A 17,610-nucleotide genomic window follows, 5' to 3' on the forward strand; every position below is an offset into this window, starting at 1 on the left:
GGACGAACGCGTTCGCTCATCTCTAGTTATTACCAGTAGGCACACACTTTTGCCATACATTTAGTGCTGAATAAGAGAAGTGATATGACCCTCAAGATGTCTACTTTCATTTGAAAAAATACACAACACTGCTGATGATATTTGTAAAGGTAAAAAAAAGCCATTGGAATAATGGACATGTTTATTGCACTCAAAGTAAAACGCAGATCTTACCTCCACCAGATATTTTTGGCTTCCATACATGACATATTGTGGTGCCAGGCTGTAAATCATGTAACTAGTGTGAAGGACGATTAACAAGAGAATCATGCAGAGAAAGAGAAGAGCTTGAGGTCTTGTTCGTTCCCTTCTAATCTTGTACAACTGTTAACATGACAAGCATTTCAACAATGTTAAAAGCAGAAAGGATATTTAACCTTCTCTTCAATTTTCTGCCCAAAGCTACAATGACTATGGCTGTTTAGTGTGACAATATGTGTACAAACATCTCCCTTTAATCATCATATAGAAATCAAGGAAACACTACAATTAAAACAAAAAAACCATTACGTGACAACCAAACGTCTCTAAGGGTATGTCTATACGTACAGAAAAAAATATATTAGTATCTATATCAGTCACAGATTGTGCCGCAACTTGCGCTACAAATCTGTGTCCAAAGCCACATGTTTACAAGCAGAAGCAGATTTTCTGTGGATTTCGGTCAATGCATAGCAAAAGGTGATAAAGAAAAAAATGTAAATGCACAGCATGACAATTATCTCTGTGGATTTTGTCTAGAATTCCTTTGGCTGATACCAAGCTGTTGTAGGATGGACATGTCAAAAGTAATTTCCTGTTTTTCCAGGCTAGAATAGTTTTTAAATATTAACTCCTTTACCATCCAAGATTTTTAAAATACTTTTTACCCCATGGCATTCTTTACAAGACGAGTTGAGGCAATTTTGCTCCCAATCTGTGGTACATGCAAGATAGCATTTAAAAATAGAAACACAATTTATTATTAGGTTATGGTTTTCGCTCTTCAGTGTTTACTTGCTTCTAGATTAGGTATACCTAAAAAACTATCATGCAAGAAATGATATGTTGGAGCCACAAAACAGGGTACCCAAACACCTTGATGTATAGAGTTAAAAGAATTCCATCTTTATTGAAGCCACACCAGGGCTTGATGCCAACAGTTCGGCTGTTGCCACAGCCTTTGTCACATCACCAAAAAACTATCATTCATATCCTGAATATGATTTCTTTAATGTTATGCAGGTACATTACCATATGTAAACACAAGGTAGTTATAATGATAATGGTATGACAAACCAACTGAATGGGGCCGAGCAGAAAAGCAACAAAAGGACAAGTAGTAATTTGTCACTTATGTTGCTAAACCTGAGAAACTGCCCTATAATCGCTCCTCTGCACAGATGTTAAACGGTAGGTAGAGATGAGCGAACGTACTCGGTAAGGGCGATTTCGCAATCGAGCGCCGCGATTTTCGAGTACTTCACTACTCGGGTGCGCTGTGGGGCGGGGGGTTGCAGCGGGGAGTGGGGGGTAGCAGCGGGGAACAGGGGGGAGCCCTCTCTCTCTCCCTCTCCCCCCACTCCCCGCTGCAACCCCCCGCTCACCCGCAGCGCACCCGAGTACTTTTCACCCGAGTAGTGAAGTACTCGAAAATCGCGGTGCTCGATTGCGAAATCGCCCTTACCGAGTACGTTCGCTCATCTCTAATGGTAGGCCAAACCTCTGGCAAATAGGCTTAAACCTATCCTACCCAATTTAATTGGCCCTGAACAAGTAGGTTTTGTCCAAAATCATAAGGGTAAACATAAGTCATCCAGGCTTATTAGTACCTTTTTGTACACCTGTACAAAATCTCTTTGGTCTTACTAGGTGCCGATGCTGAAAAGCATTCGGCAGAGTGAGCCGGACCTTTATGCACTATAAACTAATTTTGATTTTCCACCCACCTTTATTTCAGCTATCTTTTTCCTTTATAAAATTCCCTAAGGCAAGATTGAGAATCCACGGCACGTTGTCCCCCACTTTTGATATATTAAATGGTACCCTCTCTCCCCCTCCCTTTTTATCTTGACCATAGAAACCCTGATCCAAAAAATACCTCACACAAAAGAAATGGAAGGCTTTAAGATGGACGACAAAACTCATTCTACAGCTAGGTTTGCTGATGACTAATTATTGATCATCATGAACCCCCAGAAAGCCTTCCCCTATGTTCTTCAAATATTTCAGCAATTCGGCCTTGCCACAAACTTTTAAATCAACTACTCAAAATCTGAGATTCCTTAACATATCAATACTATTTGCCACAATAAAGACCCCCTATCTGACCTTTTCTCCTCAAATTACTACGCGCTACTTGCCAAAATTAAAACTCATTTCAGCTCAATGTCCCTTTCCTTTTATATTTTATATACTGTATTTTTCGTTCTATAAGACGCACCGGACGATAGGACGCACACACGTTTTAGAGCGGGAAAATAAGGAAAAAATATTTTGAACTTTCCTAGGGACAGCGTAGAGTTAGTGCGGGCAATGGAGCAAAAGAAGCAGCAGAGTCTGAAAAAATGGAGCTCCGTGTCAAAGCTGCTATTCAGTGGAGGGAAGAAGCAGTTTGGTGGAGGCGGGGGAGCAGCAGCAGTTCCCGCCAGCACTTACGACCAATCAGCGGTACAGATGGGTGGCAGTGTGGAGGAGAGAAAACTGTTAACTAATTGCACATTTGTTTGTGCGATGTGGCAATTTTGACACATTCACTCTATAAGACACAGCGACCCCCCCCCCCCCTTCACACACACACTTTGGAGGGAAGAAAAGTGCATCTTATAGAGCGAAAAATACGGTATGTAAAACCTGATTCCTATTCATATCCCTGAATCCTTTTTTTGTGTAGATAGACATTTGCCCGTTGCCTATGGAATAATAGTAAGCCTAGTTTACCGAACAGACTAACACTGAAATCTTCAAGTGGTGGTATGGGGGCTCCCAGACCCCAGCTCTACTACAAACCTATTCACTTATGCAGTTGGATTTGCTTAACCAGGTTTCAAAAGACCCCCTTACATCTTTCTCTTGTTAGTTCTCTTCTGGATCCTCACCTTATGGGCCTTTTTTGGTGTCCCGCCATTAAACACAGTCTACTTCAAACTATTCGCTCACTCACGAGAAGCACTGTTGAAGTTTTGTGTTTTGTTTTTTTTAATAACTTTCTATTCTCCCTTAACCTCCTAGAAAGATATCACCCTTGGCTTCCTTCCCTTCTACCTTTGTACATAGTTTATGTTTCTCTATTTGTTTTCGCATTTCACCAGTAAACAATCTACCTCTGAGATATGTTCCTTGCCATATCAATCTCGGATGACCTACTTTGATATATTTGAACATCTCCTTTATCAAACCCAATATGTACAATGTACATGCTTTATTCTTGTTTTCAATAAAAAAAAGATTTGCAAAGCAAAAAGAAAAAGAGAATTTATGTAGTCATAGAAAGGACTAAACAACTTATAAATAAGAAAACTATGGGGCACATCATAATATAAAAAGTACTGGTTTACCCCACGGCCAGTTAAGTGCAGTGTTTCAAGGGTTAAACAGCAGAAATCACAGGTCTTCCTGATCTTTACAGTAGACATAGCTGTAACTGACAGGTGTATTACTGACTGGTGATTGGCTACTACATTGTGACATATGATCTCCAGCATTACAGCTGCCACCCCATTGATTACCATGTAGGTACACTTTGCCATCACTGTAACATTCATGAGCATCAAATATAGGATCCTACTCCTAATCCTAAAAGTACATGTATCATGATATGTGTGGACAGGTTAATAAACTCTTCCACCAACCCTGTCACATTAATCACTTACCCGAACCCAGAAAAACCATATGCCCATGTTTCTGATACCAGCCATTGAAGTAAAGAAAAAATACATTATAATAATCGTAATCAAGATGTAGTCGAGAGGAAAAACCTAAGAAGGTAAAAAAAAAAATCAAATTAAAAATGCACCAAGTATGAGATACATACATCATTAAAATGTAAAAAAAAAGCTGAAAAATTACAAAACCGTTTCAGCCAGACAAACAAGGAGTGAAGTTTCAGTTGAACAAAATTACAACATGTCCACTTTTTAACACCATGTTTTAGGCTTAACACTTTGAGCTGATTGATGTCCTATTGAATCTTTATAACCAGTAAAGCTCACTTTTCCCCCGTGCACCGATACAAGTGAATGATAAAATTCTGTTGTCTCTAGGGGAATCTCAAGCACATACTCTATACGGTGTTCTTAATCAGGTCCGCTCCCACAAGTGATGGGACAATTTACCATTCCCCTCTTTGGATTTGTAGGGAATTTGGATAATCATAAAAGACGGCCAGTTCCAACCAAAAAAAAAAAAATTGTATTGAAAAACAAAATCAGCACATAATTCTGGATTTATTAAGAATATATATATATATATATATATGTCCAAGTGAGTCCAACACTCACTTTATGATAGCAATGCACGTGGCATTATTCTTGGTGGGAATCACTAATATCTTATGTCTACCGAGCATGTACAATGCCTCCCAACCCCCCACCCCCTACTGGACAGGAAGGATTTTAGTATGTCCTTCCTATGGAGATAAGCAGTACAAGAGGTGTTTGACAGCTAAATATTCTCATGTCCATGGCCATTCCTAACAAAAAGTTAGTTTATACAAGAACTGGACAGTATAGAGGTCACCCACTGGAGTGTTTCACCAATAGTTATTGTATCCCTTTGGTCAGGTTTAGTTAGTGAATGGTTGGTAGTGAACTTGGAAAGCTGCAAGTTCAGAGCTCAGTGCGTGTCCCCCGTTGAACAAGCTCTCTCAATGTTCTATCCTGCACCATTGGCAATGCTGTGCAAAATGTGAGTTCTGGAAGTTCTCCCCATGGAGATGTAAAATGCTGTGGGTAATTCACACTAACGTACTCAACATTGATCAGAAGGTTTACAGTGAGCAGGAGAGTAAGAAATAACTGCAGGACTAGTTTACCCACGGGGTTTATGTACAGTTCAAATCATGGAGCAGCATTAAAGGGGTTGTCTTAAGACATACCATACCTGGAATGTAGCCCTGGCATGTTACTTTGGTATGCACCGGGGCTGCATTCCAGGTATGGGCTTTCGTGAGACAGACTCTATGGTAGCGCACATTAGTCTGCAAAGGAAGTGCATACACAATGATAGAGTGTTTCTACTACAGACTATTTGCAGAGCTTCTTTATTTTTAACTTAAAGGGGTATTCTGGTTATGCAAAGTTGTTATCAAATGAATGATATCAAAAGTTTAAGTTTGCAGTGCGGTTCTGCTTTGGATTTTGTAGCCCTATAAGCCATCACCTTCACCTGACATTTCAGAAGTGTTTCTTCACAGGCGGCCCTGGATACTACTTGTAGGTATTCCAGCACTACAGGTCGGTCATGCTTAGTAGGAACAACCATGGAGAGTCCCCCCCCCCCTTTTTTTTTATGTTCCGCCCTCAAGAGAAAATTGCTGACCAATAGCACTTACCATGGAAACACTTAACAGGGAAGCACACAGGAAAGAAGTACAGAGCAGGGGACTGTGCAAAATGTAGTTTCACACTGCACGTTGGCAGGGATGCGGTGTAGTGATGTGGGGAAACATCAGAAATGGAGGACAGGATATGAAGGCAATGGCTGTGGGATTTATACCCATAACAAAAAAAACACCTTTCATATTTGGAATTTTTGAAAATTTGCTTAAAACCCAGAATATCACTTTAAGTTCCGGATATTTTTAGCATGCATAGCTTTTATGGAAAACATCAGCACAATGATGAAATGATACTTACCCTTTGTAAAATTGGAAGAAGAATATTCAATGGGTTTGTTATGTTTGTCCCAAAGAGAACGAATCCAGTATCGATACCAGCAGAATGGAGAGCTTTGTCAAGACTAACCAAAAATAAACAAATAAAATAAGGTTGAAACCAGCTGGAGGGTCAGTTTTCTACTAATGCACATTACTGTATTAAAAGAGCATGTTAGAGAGGCAGAATATGAAGGAAAGATGGTCAGAGGTTCATCAATCTGAAAAACTACTGCTTTAAAATTGTGGAACAATTTCAAAAAAATGTTCAACATAAAATCGCGAAGACTTTGATTATTCCACATCTACAGTAGATAACATCAAAAGTTTCAGAGAATCTGGAGACTTTCCTGTGCACAAAGGAAAAAACAGATGGTCAATAATGGATGCTTGTGATCTACAATACTGCATTAAACACAGGCATGATTCTGTCATTCAAATCACTGCATGGGATCTGGAATACTTCTAGAAATCATTGTCTGTGAAAAGAGTTTGCCGTACAATCCACAAATGCAAGTAAAAAGTTGTATCATGTAAAGAAGCAGCCATACATCAACACAATCCAGAAACCTCCAATGTCTTCTCTGGGTCAAAGCTCATTTAAAAAGGGACTGAAGCAAAAAAGAAAAAACTGTTCTGTGGTCAGATGAATCAAAATTAGAATTTTTTGGAAACCACAGACGCCATGTCCTGCAGACCCAAGAGGAGAGGGATAAACGAGCTTGTTAACAGCACACTGTTCAAAAGCCTGCATCTCTGAGGGTATGGGGTTGCATTACTGCTTATTTCATGGGCAGCTTACACATCTTGAAAGGCACTATCAATGCTGAAAAGTAAATTGAGGTTTTGGAACATATGCTCCCATTCACATGTTCTCGCTTTCCAGGAAGGGCTTTCATATTTCAGCAAGACAATGGTAAACCACAAACTGTATCCACAATAGCATGGCTTTAAGGAACAAGATTCCGGATGCTGAACTGCCCGCGTGCAGTCCAGGCCTTTTACCAATAGATTACATTTGGCGCATTATGAAACAAAAAATATAGCAAAGACGACCCACGACTGTTAAGCAGATAGAATTCTACATCAGACAAGAATGGGACAACATTCCTTTCCACAAACTCCAGCAACTGGTCTTCTCACTTTCCAGACATTTACAGACTGTTGTAAAAAGAAGAGGGGATGCTACACCATTGTAGACACGACCCTGGCCAAACTTTTTTTGAGATGTATTGCTGACATCAGTTTCTTAATCAGTTCATTATTAAATGGAAAAATGCCTCGCTTTCACCTTCTGATTTGTGTTCTGTTTTATTGTAAATAAAATATGGTTATATAAGATTTCCAAATCATTGCATCTTTTTTTTCTTTACACTTATTTACATTTTACACAGCCTTGCAACTTTTTTGGAATTGATGTTGTAAATTTAAGAATATTTTATCAGATAATATCCAGAAACTGAATACAGTTTTAGGCTGGATTCACACGGGCGTATAATCGGCTGGGTTTTCACGCCCAGCCCATGTACGCTGCCCCTCTGATGCATTGGTTTACAAAGCATCAGTGCACATGGCATATTTCCGTGGCATAACAACGACGGTCGGACAAGATAGTGCATTTTGTCCGGGCGCTTTTACGGCGGCAGCAGCTGCATAGACTCCTATGGGAGCCTATGACAGCTGCTGGAGCAGGGAGGTGGGAGGGAGTTTAGCAGAGTGACTGCTAAGCTCCCACCCTCTTCCCTGCTCCTCTCTGCCCTTTGCTGGCCGTTTGCAATGGGAGGAGGCGGGACGGGGGCGCATCTAAGCTCTGCCCACCCCACCCCTCCCATTGCTGGCTGCAACAAGGGGCGGAGAGAGGGTGGGAGCCTTAGCACACTAGCTCCCAACCTGTCTCACCTCCTCCTCTTGCCAAGAGACGGCGAAGGGGAAGAAAGGAGGGGACAGTTTAGCATATCTAAACTGTCTGCCCCCATCTAATGGCATTGCAGCCTCGGCATATATGCGCCGAGCCCCTGCCGTCTGAACGGGCGCACAAAAGGCCGTGCAAATAAGCCCTGAGAGTGGAAATTTGCTTTAGATAACAGCAAGCAGCATTACACATTAAAAATCCAGCACTGGCAATTTAGTATTTTTATTTTTTTTAGGAAGCTACTTGGTTGCTATGGTTTCAGCAGCTTTTATTATCGGTGCATCAGTTCTCACGTGTCCCATAATATACATAAAATGGTTATTGTATATGAAGATGCAATTTTAGTGTAAAAGGTTTGCTTTCAAAATTTTAATATGCTTTAGCAACTTTTTGGTAGCTGCAGGACATGTTCAGGTTAAAGACGCATAATCATGGCACATTAAGTCTGGATGATATTTCCTGCCTGCCAAATGAGACTATAAAGAGCTTTTCCACGTACAATTTATACTCATTGTGATGGATAGGCCATACTAACCCTTTCACTCCCAGAGGTATTTCAAATGCCTCAGGCCCCCTCAAGTGTGGCTTTCAGTAACATTCTGATTCTCTTCAGTGGATGTTTAGCGATTAAGAATATGAGCAGAAAGTTCAAACTTCCAACATCATTACTCAGAACATATTTAAAACTTATCGGGCTTGAAGTTAAAGCACCATATAAAATTAATTTATTCTTGGCCTAGGTGGTGTAATGTTTTGTGATGAAAAGTGATAAAAGTAGTAGACGCTCAATTATCATGCTCACACTCCGATATCTGTAAATATGTTCCAGCCATGAAATATTTACAATTACATTAAACACCATCTAACTATGCAGTCTTCATTCAAAGCAAGAAACTATATCTTCTTGACAGTGCGATGAAAAGTTATGGAATTTTGTTATCTACCATTTCCAGAATCTCCGCTTGCAGTCAATGGATTGAAACATTCTCACTGATATTCAAAGGCTCAATACAAAATAACAGCTCTTTCTAAAGCCTTATTCACATGGGTGAGTTTCACTGACCAAAATCACAAACTAACCAACTTCATAGCATGTGTATATGCATTTTGCACCACTTTTTAAACGTGCATGTCATCATAGTGCAATCCATTTTTCATGCACAGGTTAAAAAAAAAAAAAAAGTAAGGTTGCCATACTGATATAATTTCAAACTCCCACTGTAGTCAATGGGTTCATGAAAAAAAAAAATGCAACACATATGACTGCCATGCAAGTTCATTCTCCATTTTTTATTTTTTAACTCACCCATTGACTTGAAGGGGCAATTCCAATTAAAGAATCTTACCAAAATAGGACATGCTGTGACTTTTTTTTTAATACACAGACCAGTGGTCCGTAAAAGAAATGCACAATGGAACACATTGACTTTAAACACTTAACACCGGATGTATACTTATGTCCTGGGTGTGTGTGTTTTTTTTTTTTTTACTGAGCAGGATCGTGTGACGATCCCGCCCTACACAAGGCAGGTGCCGCCAACAATGATTGCGGTTGTTACCCCCCTAAATGGTGCTGTCAATTCTGACAGTGGCATTTAAATGCCTTCATGGTCAGGCATTTGCGGCATGCCATTCGGTTGCAATGAATAAAAACCTATGAAGGTGTGCCACAGGAATGCCTTCATAGGTGTCAATGTTCTCTAGATCTGACTAAATGATACCCCAGAGGACAGCAGAAAAGCAAAGTGTAGGGTTTTCTTGAATCACAGTATAATTTGTACATTAATATGGATATTCCATTTTCAAAAAAAAATACCCGTCTCCCTCTCACCTGCACTAACAGTACCACAAGTTAAGGCCATTTAGACAACAATTATAGCTCAAAAGATGTCTTTTGAGCGACTTTTGGGTAATAAACGTTGTGTGCCCTTAAGCGCAAGGTGATTGCTCAAATGTTGAGCAATTACGTTGCGCTCCGGGGACGCTTGTCTTCTGCATCCAGCTGTTTTCTGCTCAGAGCGCCTGGCTGTTATATAGCCGAGCGCTCTGAGCGGAGTATGCAGAACACAGCTGGACTGCTGTGTTCTTCATACCCCGGCTGTTCAGGGAGCGCTCAGCTGGTATACAGCTGTGCGCTTTGTGTTGAGTATGAAGAACACAGCTGGACCGCTCTGTTCTTCATACCCTGCCTGTGTTCAGGGAGAGGGATATAGCTGAAACAATAGTATCAGCTGCATACTGCTGTGAATTCCTGATAAGGCAGATTGTTGTCTTTCAGCATACTGAAAGACAACGATCAGCGACTGCTTAACGAAAACTGCATAATGTCAGTGCAATTACACACAACGATCGCTCAAAAGACGGCTTTTGAGCGAATTCTGAGCGATAATCGTTGTGTCTAAATGGGCCTTTAGTTTATGGCACTTTAGGCAAATGACAGGTTCCTTTAAAGGGGTTGTCCCGCGAAAGCAAGTGGGGTTATACACTTCTGTATGGCCATATTAATGCAATTTGTAATATACATCGTGCATTAAATATGAGCCATACAGAAGTTATTCACTTACCTTCCCTGCGCTGGCGTCCTCGTCTCCATGGCTCCGTCTAACTTCAGCGTCTAATCGCCCGATTAGACGCGCTTGCGCAGAAGGGTCTTCTGCCTTCGGGTCTGTCCGGCAGCAGCGGCGTTCTGGCTCCACCCCTTCTACGCGTCATCGCGTAGCTACGCCCCATCACATGTGCCGATTCCAGCCTCCTGATTGGCTGGAATCGGCACATGTGACGGGGCGGAGCTACGCGATGACGCGCAGAACGCCACTGCTGCTGAACTGAGCCGAAGACAGAAGACCCTTCTGCGCAAGCGCGTCTAATCGTGCGATTAGACGCTGAAGTTAGACGGAGCCATGGAGACGGGGACGCCAGCGCAGGGAAGGTAAGTGAATAACTTCTGTATGGCTCATATTTAATGCACGATGTATATTACAAAGTGCATTAATATGGCCATACAGAAGTGTATAACCCCACTTGCTTTCGCGAGACAACCCCTTTAAGCCCGATAAAGGGGCACTAAGTAGCCTTGAAAGCTTGCATACACAATTTTTCTGGTTAGCCAGTACAGATCTCACCTCTAGAATGCTTCTGACTTTATTTTTACACAACAGTATATAACATTACACAGTCATTCAGCAGGAGTCTTCAGAGTTTACTGGGAAAAAAAGTAGTCCTTTGTCCTTGACAGATGACCGCTTCAGTATGTGTATTAGAGCTGTCTCTTACAAAAAGCCATGTGTCTTTATGTTCATCACATAACACATTCACTAGTCAACAGCATTTTTGTTTCTGGTGTGTGATACATCAATTCTTATGGATTTTTGGATGTAGAGTCTGAGTTTGCCTTTGGAAATGATGTATCACGTAAAGATTTTATGCAATTTAGATTTTTTCTATTTTTTAAAAGTTTTTTTTGTGTTTGTATTCACTGCGGAATTATGTATATAAAATTAAATCAGTAACTATTCTAAACTTTATATTTATATGTAAGACACAGTGGATGAAGTTTTAAAAATGGTCACTACAGAACATTGTAGCTGTATGGGAAGGGTTCCGACATTCGCCTATAGAGGTACTGCTGTTTAATGCGTATTGTATTCTGCATAAAGAACTTCTCTTCATTGTTACCTCAGCGCATCGGTATTTTTTGAGTTTCCGTTACTTCCGTTTGTGTTTATCTGCGTTTTTTGGGTTTCCTGTGTGAGCTAGTGAAATGTTTTGACATATCAGAGTTATGGTTAGTACTATAGCAACTGGTAAACTTTATTGTGTTAATCACACCGACAACTTTTGTTATGCGTCTGAAAGGTTCACTCCAAAAACACTAAGGAAGCCAATCACCAATTTAGTTAAGAAGGCCTATAAACGCTATTTTGATTGCGCTCTTGGGGATCAGGATAAAAACTTTGCACCTCATATTGCTTACATAACCTGCACAACTACTCCAACAGAATGGATGAAAGGAAAGCGCCGAGCCATGCAGTTTGCGGTTCCAATGGTTTGGTGTGAGCCAACTAATTCTGTGGATTGTTATTTTTGCCTCACAAGTATTGCAGGACATTCCAGTAAAGCCAGCCAAAAAATAAAACATCCAGATGTGTCTTCAGTGCATAAACCTGCGCCTCATGGGGAAGGCTTGCCTATTTCTAGCCGTAAATTGCAAACCACTGCATGGGACCTATCAGAGGAAAGCTAATGAAAAGACACATGACCTGTAAACGAGTACAGCCTTGAATCTCATGACATAGAACAGAACTAAACAATTTGGTCCGTGATTTACAACTTTTTAAACAAGGAACTGAACTATTGGGTTTTATATTGAAACAATGGAACCTTCTAGCGGAAGGGACAAAGATTCCAACTTTTAGATCAAGAAGTAGCCATTTATCTGAGTATTTTGAAATGCAGAATTCAATGCTGTGTGTGTATACACGTTAATGGTTTGATGATGGAGCTGGGTGTTCACCATAACCCACAGGAGTAGCGACTATTTACGGATTCTAGTACAACCAGCTTAAAAGCAATGCTATTGTGTAATGGCAACAAACTCCTATCATTGCTTTTGGCCTATGCAGTGGACATGAGAGAAACATGAAAGCATGGCTTTGATACTAGAGGCATGAAGAATACTTCATTGGCTAAGCTGAGTAAAATCAGTTTTCCTCTGCTTCATATCTAGTTTGTCCTGATGAAAAACTTTGTAAAAGTTCTTGATAAAGAAGGTTAGGCATTCAATCATTTGAAAAAGGTTTCCCAAATTGAGCGATGGAAAGCTAAAAAATGGCGTATTTGTTGGGCCACAAATCAGAAAATTACTAAAAGGTCCAACCTTTGATACTAAACACACAAATCTCAAATTAACCGCTTGGTCCTCTTTCAAAGTGTCTGTGTGTGGCTTTTGAGCAAAGAAAGAAATAATAGCTATGTATCGATGGTGAGTGATCTATTGGACAGCTACAAGAACATGGGGAGTAGAATGTTTCTAGAAAAAAAAAATCATTTTTTACATTCACACATTGGTTCTTCCAGAAAATCTGGGTGCCTTCAGTGATGAAAGAACAGCTTCATCATTCCATTTTGTCAAACCTAATCGGTTTGAACGCTTCAATATGTAAATCATAGTGCTTTTGTTAGTCTCACGTTCACAAATACATTACCAGAAAAACATTAGAGTTCTAAGTGTAATTTTTTTCGCATTTGAAACCAGTCCATATTTGCCAGTACTGTATTATTGTCTCTGTATTAGTACTGTGTATCTTAGAAATGTGATGTGATAGAATCAGATTCTTGCACTGAATTCAGCACCCTAATTAGGTGAATCAACGTATTTGCAAACCAGAAACAGAAAAAAAAGTAAAATTTTGTTGACTAGTGTTACTAGCCCTTGGTAAGTAAACAATGAAAACTCCTACCTAGGTCAGGCTCACACGAGCGCGTTGTAAACCACTGCGCCTATAGCTCAGCGTTTTCCTGCTGTGAGAGCCGGACTAAGGCTGCATATGGCAGTGATTTTTCACCGCACATGACAGTGTATCTCACGCACGCTGTCATGCGCAGTCGGACTAGTTTCCATTCTGTTGCTTAGCGATTGTGTGTATAAACGCCCACATATGCGATGTAACTGCGTATGTACAGAGAACAATAGGGCTCTATCATGCGTAATATGCAGTAAAATAGAACATGCTGAATTCTTTTTTACCTGTGTATTATACACAATGAACATACACAAGTGTAAATGGATCAAAGAAAATCAATGTGCTTTCATTGGATCCATTCACTGTGTATTATACGTGTGTACTTCGTGGTTAAATTACACTTGTGTGAGCCTGCCCCTTAATGACAGCAAGCAGAAGTACTGAAAACCCTGAGAAACTGATGCAGAAAACGTGTTGAAAAGCTATCTAACTTTTCATTAAACAAAGTATTACATCTAATTAGTGAAAGTCGAATAGCCCTTCAAATGTTGATAAACTGCATAGCATTAAAGGGGTTGTCCCGCGGCAGCAAGTGGGTCTATACACTTCTGTATGGCCATATTAATGCACTTTGTAATGTACATTGTGCATTAATTATGAGCCATACAGAAGTTATAAAAAGTTTTTCACTTACCTGCTCCGTTGCTAGCGTCCTCGTTCCCATGGAGCCGACTAATTTTCGCCGTCTAATGGCCAAATTAGCCGCGCTTGCGCAGTCCGGGTCTTCTTCTGTTCTCAATGGGGCTCCGTGTAGCTCCGCCCCGTCACGTGCCGATTCCAGCCAATCAGGAGGCTGGAATCGGCAATGGACCGCACAGAAGCCCTGCGGTCCACGGAGGGAGAAGATGCCGGCGGCCATCTTCAGCCGGTAAGTAAGAAGTCACCGGAGCGCGGGGATTCAGGTAAGCGCTGTGCAGATTTTTCTTTAGGTCCCTGCATCGGGGTTGTCTCGCGCTGAACGGGGGGGGGGGTTGAAAAAAAAAAAACCCCGTTTCGGCGCGGGACAACCCCTTTAAATTAATCAAAATACAATAGGTTGTCAGCAGGACAACAAACAAAGCATAGCTGGTTCTTTGTACTATAAAAGCATTTTCTGATGAACTAAAAAAAAAAAAATCGTATTCATCGGCTGCCTAATGCGTGCAATAATAAAGAGTCCAAGGGAGTCTGAACAGCTCCACGCAAACTGTAATGTAGAAAAGCTGTGCTTACAGCAGGTGAGTTCAGGGTTTGCCTTTGCACTGTGCGACCTGATCAACAGTACAGAGCACATTACTTCAGGAAGAAGGGGGCACCCCCAGGCCCACTGCCAAAGCTCCAGTGGGTGGAAGGGGTTAACTGGCAATGCAGGGCAGTTTCCCGATGGGCCAGTCAGTTAGTGGGCAAGCAGTTACTGCCAAAGATCAAACTGCACTGATAATACTAGCCCTGCATTATTTGTACAGTTTCGGAGCCTGGAATGGATGAAGGACCAGTGATGAAATCAGTCATATGACCATTACAGGTCCTTCGCCATGTAGCTGGAGGGCAGTCTGCAGAGGTAAGAGCCTACACAGCTCTCCCTCCACCTCCAACATCACATGCAAGTCTGAGGGGAGAGGTAAGGGTGACAAGTGTGGAGGAGGGATGATTAGGTGTTAAAGTGCTGCTGCTGCTAGTGAGGAAAGAGGTGGTGTAAAATGTTGCTGAAATTTTGAGCTGCACTGTCATGGTGGGTGCAGCTGGAAGGATAACAGTACTATGGTATTCATCTGGCATTACTGAGGCAACACTTTAAGGGATATTTATATCTCTGCTTTTTATAGCCATTTTATGGAGGGGTTCTGATGCTACATTCATGATATGAGCTTGGTTTTTAAGCTGCATTTATGTATTCAGCCAAGTTCTGTATTTATGTTATGAGATTCAGTCTGGTGCTGCATGTCTGTACTGAGCTTGGTTCTGGTACTGTCTAGTATTGTACCTAAGTACTGAGCTTGGTTCTGTCGCTGTATTTAAAAATGGGTTAAGAATAGAAGGACACATTGGGGCTGGCTACACATGGACAAATCATGCCCACCTGCAGTGACTAATGGCCACACAATTTTGCCCGTAATTTGTGTGGCCATGGTTTGCTGGAGTATGGCCAGCTGCACTGTGTGCTTTTGCCCTAGGGGTACATTAAAGGGGTTGTCTCGCGGCAAACCTCAAAATTTTACCTTACCCCATTCCCCCTGTCACCCCCCTGGCATAAAATAGCAAAGTAAAGCGGTTTTTAAGCCGCTTGCTACTTACTGATCCGACGAAATAAGGACTTTAAAAAATCTTCTCCCAAGATGGCCGCCGGTCCTTTCCCAGGGATGCACTGCGGTTTTCTCCCATGGTGCACCGCGGGTCTTCTCCCATGGTGCACCATGGGCTCTGTGCGTTCCATTGCCGATTCCAGCCTCCTGATTGGCTGGAATCGGCACACGTGACGGGGCGGAGCTACGCAATAACGCGTAGAAGGGGGCGGAGCCAGAACGCCGCTCGTGCCTGGACCGAGCAGAAGGGGAGAAGACCGCACAGCGCAAGCGCGTCTAAAAAAGCAAGAAGACATCAGAATTAGACGGATCCATGGCGACGGGGACGCTAGCAACGGAGCAGGTAAGTGAATAACTTCTGTATGGCTCATATTTAATGCACGATGTATATTACAAAGTGCATTAATATGGCCATACAGAAGTGTATAACCCCACTTGCTGCCGTGAGACAACCCCTTTAACATATGGCAGATTTGCTATGGACCTACCACAGTAGAAAAATCTGCAGCAAATCAGCACCTTTTGGTGCAGATTTTGACACCAATTTTGGGGTGGATTTACAGCAGATTTCACCCATTTGCTTGAAGGAATGAAATCTGTTGGAGATCTACATTAAAATTTATGGCGCTTGGTCTATAACTGCTTAAGAATGTTGAACAATACTGCTTCAGACTGTTATGGCATGTTAAGTTTCAGAATGCAATAGGTCTATGTTTCTTATCTTGTATTGGACTATTGGCCCTTAAATAGAAGGCTAAAACCTATGCTTTGTAGTGTCGGTAACTACGGTCGGATTCTAAGATAAGGAGTGAACAGAAAAGTTAAATAAATTTGAGCTGTGTTAACTTAAAAGACACACAATACTAGCAGAAAATGGTGTATAATGCGATAATACCCTGACTACAGATATTTTCTTGACTAGCCTTAAGAGCCTTGAGACTATATGGTAGATGTCAATAAGCCTTATGATTAGAGATGAGCGAGCATACTCGCTAAGGACAATTACTCGAGCGAGCATTGTCCTTAGCGAATACCTGCCCGCTCGGAAGAAAAGATTCGGGTGTCGGCTAGGGGTGGGGAGCGGTGGAGGAGAGCAGGGGGGAACGGAGGGGAGATCTCTCTCTCCCTCTCTCCCGCCCCGCTTACTCCCGCAACTCACCACTCACCTGCGCCGGCACGCGAATCTTTTCTTCTGAGCGGGCAGGTACTCGCTAAGGACAATACTCGCTCGAGTAATTGTCCTTAGCGAGTATGCTCGCTCATCTCTACTTATGATCAATAAGCTTAGCGTAACCTTTGCATGATGATGCCTTCTTTCTTGGTATATAAGAGTTGGCAATGTTCTTAATTAAACAGAATTCATTGAGTTCTCACTGGAGAAGTGTCTTGACATAACATGGAGTGATTTCATGAAATTGATAGATAATTGCTAGCAAATCTTCTCATCACGGGCTTCCATATCTACCAATTTGGAACCTGGCAACGAGGTCATCAGATCGGTACCGGTGTGGTCCGATAACATGACCATTGTGAAGGGGACAAATTATCTTCATTTAGTATTTTGATACAAAGCCGTTTGTAGAGAAGCCCATGAGAAACAGCTGAAAAAAGCATGGTTAGTTGTGTTTACCAATTCCCTTTTGGGTTACAGCTAATACCTAGTCCTAGCATTTTTTTTTCTGCCACAAAAAAATGTGGCGTTTTTCCAAAAACACTATGTATTTAACTACTCAAAGTAGTTAGAATTGCAATAGAAATGAAAGGCAAAAGGCTGGACTTCTAACGTAACAGAGTGGCTTCATGCTGTCAACTAAAAGCAAAGCACTACAATAGAGCTGGAAGAGAAAAAAAAAAAAAGACATAATGCAGCTGGCAAATCAAGTTTTTTCCCTGACTACGCAATTTTGCATGTCAATCACCGTTCCATTTATACAAATGAGGAAACATGATTGCAGTGAGCTTGGAATGAGAATCAAAAAGAAAAGTGGCTCATCATAACACCAT

At 41.5% G+C, this 17,610-nt stretch overlaps 1 protein-coding gene across 1 annotated transcript in view; it reads right to left on the reverse strand.

Moving 5' to 3' along the window:
• LMBRD1 (LMBR1 domain containing 1) overlaps positions 1–17,610 on the reverse strand; it is a 187,565-nt gene that overhangs the window by 54,081 nt on the left and 115,874 nt on the right. Inside the window, exons 11-13 of the mRNA XM_066604231.1 lie at positions 5,874–5,976; positions 3,891–3,995; positions 214–363 (exon numbers count right to left, since the gene is read on the reverse strand). Of these exons, the coding sequence (XP_066460328.1) occupies positions 214–363; positions 3,891–3,995; positions 5,874–5,976 (358 nt within the window). The remainder of the gene's footprint in view (positions 1–213; positions 364–3,890; positions 3,996–5,873; positions 5,977–17,610) is intronic.

The sequence above is a fragment of the Eleutherodactylus coqui genome, chromosome 1 (assembly GCF_035609145.1).
Source record: "Eleutherodactylus coqui strain aEleCoq1 chromosome 1, aEleCoq1.hap1, whole genome shotgun sequence".
Taxonomy (NCBI): domain Eukaryota; kingdom Metazoa; phylum Chordata; class Amphibia; order Anura; family Eleutherodactylidae; genus Eleutherodactylus; species Eleutherodactylus coqui.